General features: G+C 34.5%; 1 protein-coding gene across 1 annotated transcript; it reads left to right on the top strand.

Moving 5' to 3' along the window:
* The first annotated feature begins 671 nt into the window (after positions 1–671).
* Positions 672–2,247, top strand: LOC133744832 (protein FAR1-RELATED SEQUENCE 5-like). The gene is made up of 2 exons (XM_062172867.1): positions 672–1,826; positions 2,200–2,247. Exons 1-2 carry the CDS (start codon positions 672–674, stop codon positions 2,245–2,247), a joined length of 1,203 nt encoding a protein of 400 aa, XP_062028851.1.
* The last annotated feature ends 593 nt before the right edge of the window (positions 2,248–2,840 follow it).

Here is a 2,840-nt window from a genome sequence, read left to right as displayed (position 1 = left end):
TCGATCACTTAACTATGTTTTATTTGCTTGTTGAATTGACTTTGGAATTGACTTGAATTGACTAAACATTTAGATTTTTTTCTTGCTGACATTCAAGACCAATCGTACATACGCATACTTCATATAAGTGTTTTTCTCATTTGCAGAGTGACAAAGTCAAAGGTTGAAGCTTTCACTCACTCTGAGTGGCATATCTCTTTGAGGCTCGACTCTCCTTCAGGTAAACTTTTACCTCATTTCGTCTTCTTAATCCAATCTCTTACCTATACTAATTTATTTCATCAGAAAACTCCATGAATTTTTTCATCTATACTGAGCAAAGTTATGAGCTTTTCTTTTCAATTTGTTTCCAGTGCTATCATGTTATACTATATATGGAAGCTGCATGCACTAATTTTAATTTCTTTTATATATCTCAAATTGTTTGATTAGTTGCATAGTTCTCTTGTATCACATTGGCCTAAAATGGTGCAATTAAGTTCCGCTAAACTCATGGATAGGGTTCCATTTCCGTTTCTTTTTTTTTTTTGTGCACTATTTCCTGGCATGAGATTCACTTGAAGATTGAAATGTTATAGTAATATAGCAATTTTATCTTGTGCTATCAGATGTCAAGTGTAGACATATCAAACGAAGTTCTAATTTCCAATGCTAATTTGCAAGTGCAAAATATGGAGAGTGGAAGTGATATGAATCATCTGCAATATAATTGTGTTAGATTTGATAGATTGTCTGCGAATGATGTTCTAGGCAAAGAGTTTAAATCTGTTGAGGAAGCAGAGATCTTTTATTTTGCTTACGCCAAGGCAATGGGGTTTGATGTTAGAAAGGATGACAAGTATGTAAGTGCAAGGATGGGGAGAGTCACAATCCGTCAATTGGTTTGTTCTGCACAAGGGAAGAGACGGGAGGAATATATGAACAACAGTAACAAGGTCCGTATGCCAAAAAAATTGACAAGGTGTAATTGTCCATGTTTGTTCAAGGTAAGATATTTTAAGAAGAATAACTCGTATGTTGTAGTTGATTTCAAAACAAACCATTCCCATGATCTTGCACAGCCACACGAGTCACATCGATCTGTACCAGATTCTCATTTAGCATTAGCTAAATCTATGAGGAGAGTACCCATTAAGGTTTGTCATACATACCAATACATGGCTGACAGAGCTGGAGGCCTTACGAAAGTCGGTTTTATAAGGAAAGATCTGTACAATAAGTTGGATATAAGTCGTCGAGAGGCTCTACTTGAAGGGGATGCAAAAGCTGCACTTTCATATTTGGAAGGAAAAGCAGCCACAGACAAGAAGTTATTTTGCAAGTATAGCACAGATGAGAGTAACAGGTTGGCTAACTTGTTTTGGAGAGACTCAACTTCATTGCTTGATTATTCTTGTTTCGGAGATGTGTTGGTATTTGACAGCACGTACAAGACCAATCACTATGAGAAGTCGTTGGTATTATTTGCTGGTTCAAACCATCATTTATCGACTACGATTTTTTGTTTTGCATTACTAGTTGATGAGACGGTTGAGACATATACATGGGCTTTGCAAATGTTTTTAGAGTCTATGAAGGGCAAAAAACCCATTGCAGTGCTAACTGATGGAGATGAAACAATGCGGAAGGCTATTGAAGTAGTATTTCCAGATTGTCCAGATCGTTTATGTACATGGCATATTGCAAAGAATGCTCAAAGTAACTTGCATAATCCAGAAGTAATTGCAGAGTTTCGGAGATGTATGTTTGATGAAGCAACCCCATATGGTTTTGAGCAACGGTGGAATGATATGGTGAACAAATTTAATCTTCATGATAAAAATTGGGTAAGGATGATGTATGAAAAATGGCATAAATGGGCTGAAGCGTTTATTAGTGGTCACTTTTTTGCTCGAATGAGTAGTACCCAGCGGTGTGAGGGCATGAACAATGGTTACAAGATTTGTTTGTTCTTTTTTTCTTTTCTTTTTTATCCAAACCGATGGGATATGTACTCTATTTTAGGTAATAATGTATCATCTTTTATTCTTTGCTAATTAGAAACTAAATTATTGAGAATAAATAAAAATGTGTTGTCTGTTGATTGGACGCTAAAATCCTTCCTTATTTGGTGATATCACATATTGGAGTGATCAACATTATTTCTAGGGGACCAATTAAGCAAAACCTTTCAAAGTCTATTAAGTATTGTCTGAACAGCTCCACATAAGGAATCATGGAGATATTGAGGGGTGGCAAGGCTACTAGCTCTGCCACATTAATGCCAACAATCTTGTACCAACTTCATTCCACAAAGTATTACCTAAGCATACAGCTTAAATATATGATACAACTCCAATCCAAACTCAGTCGGTCCATTTAAATCTTCCATATACACTTTATTCTTTATCTTGCTGAAACCATACACAACAAGTAACACCAAGTAACACTTTTGCTAATTAAACTCCATAAACCACTCATTGTCTACAAAGCTAAACTAAGCCTACAATCATAGTATAAGTACCTCAGACACAAAAAAAAGAAAAACTCATTTCTAAGAAGGATAGTGAAAACAATATAAGTTAACAAATTACTAATTGTTTATGATATCAAGAACTAGCAATGACTACTTAACAAAATTTAACCCTAGGCACTAATTATGCTACATATTTCCAATAAGCCAAAATGTTAACACAAACTACTAATTGAATTGAAAACAATAAAGATAGTGAAAACAATAAAGCCAATTAATGTTTAATTATCAATTGACAATTGACAATTATGATTTTTCCTTTTTCAAAAAAATTTAAAAGAACCTTCTATCCTAGGTTCACCGAATTACTTTTAGTTAAATAGTCTAT

Source organism: Rosa rugosa, chromosome 4 (genome assembly GCF_958449725.1).
Source record: "Rosa rugosa chromosome 4, drRosRugo1.1, whole genome shotgun sequence".
NCBI classification, from domain to species: Eukaryota; Viridiplantae; Streptophyta; class Magnoliopsida; order Rosales; family Rosaceae; genus Rosa; species Rosa rugosa.
Note: the sequence above shows the minus strand (reverse complement) of the source record. Positions and strands in the feature narration are given on the sequence as shown.

Bases quoted from the DNA above. Each gene is read 5' to 3' on its own strand.
- LOC133744832 (XM_062172867.1), top strand. From the start codon at position 672: ATGGAGAGTGGAAGTGATATGAATCATCTGCAATATAATTGTGTTAGA. The intron at 1,827-2,199 runs GTAAGGATGATG...TTGTCTGAACAG, and splicing joins ATCTTCATGATAAAAATTGG to CTCCACATAAGGAATCATGG.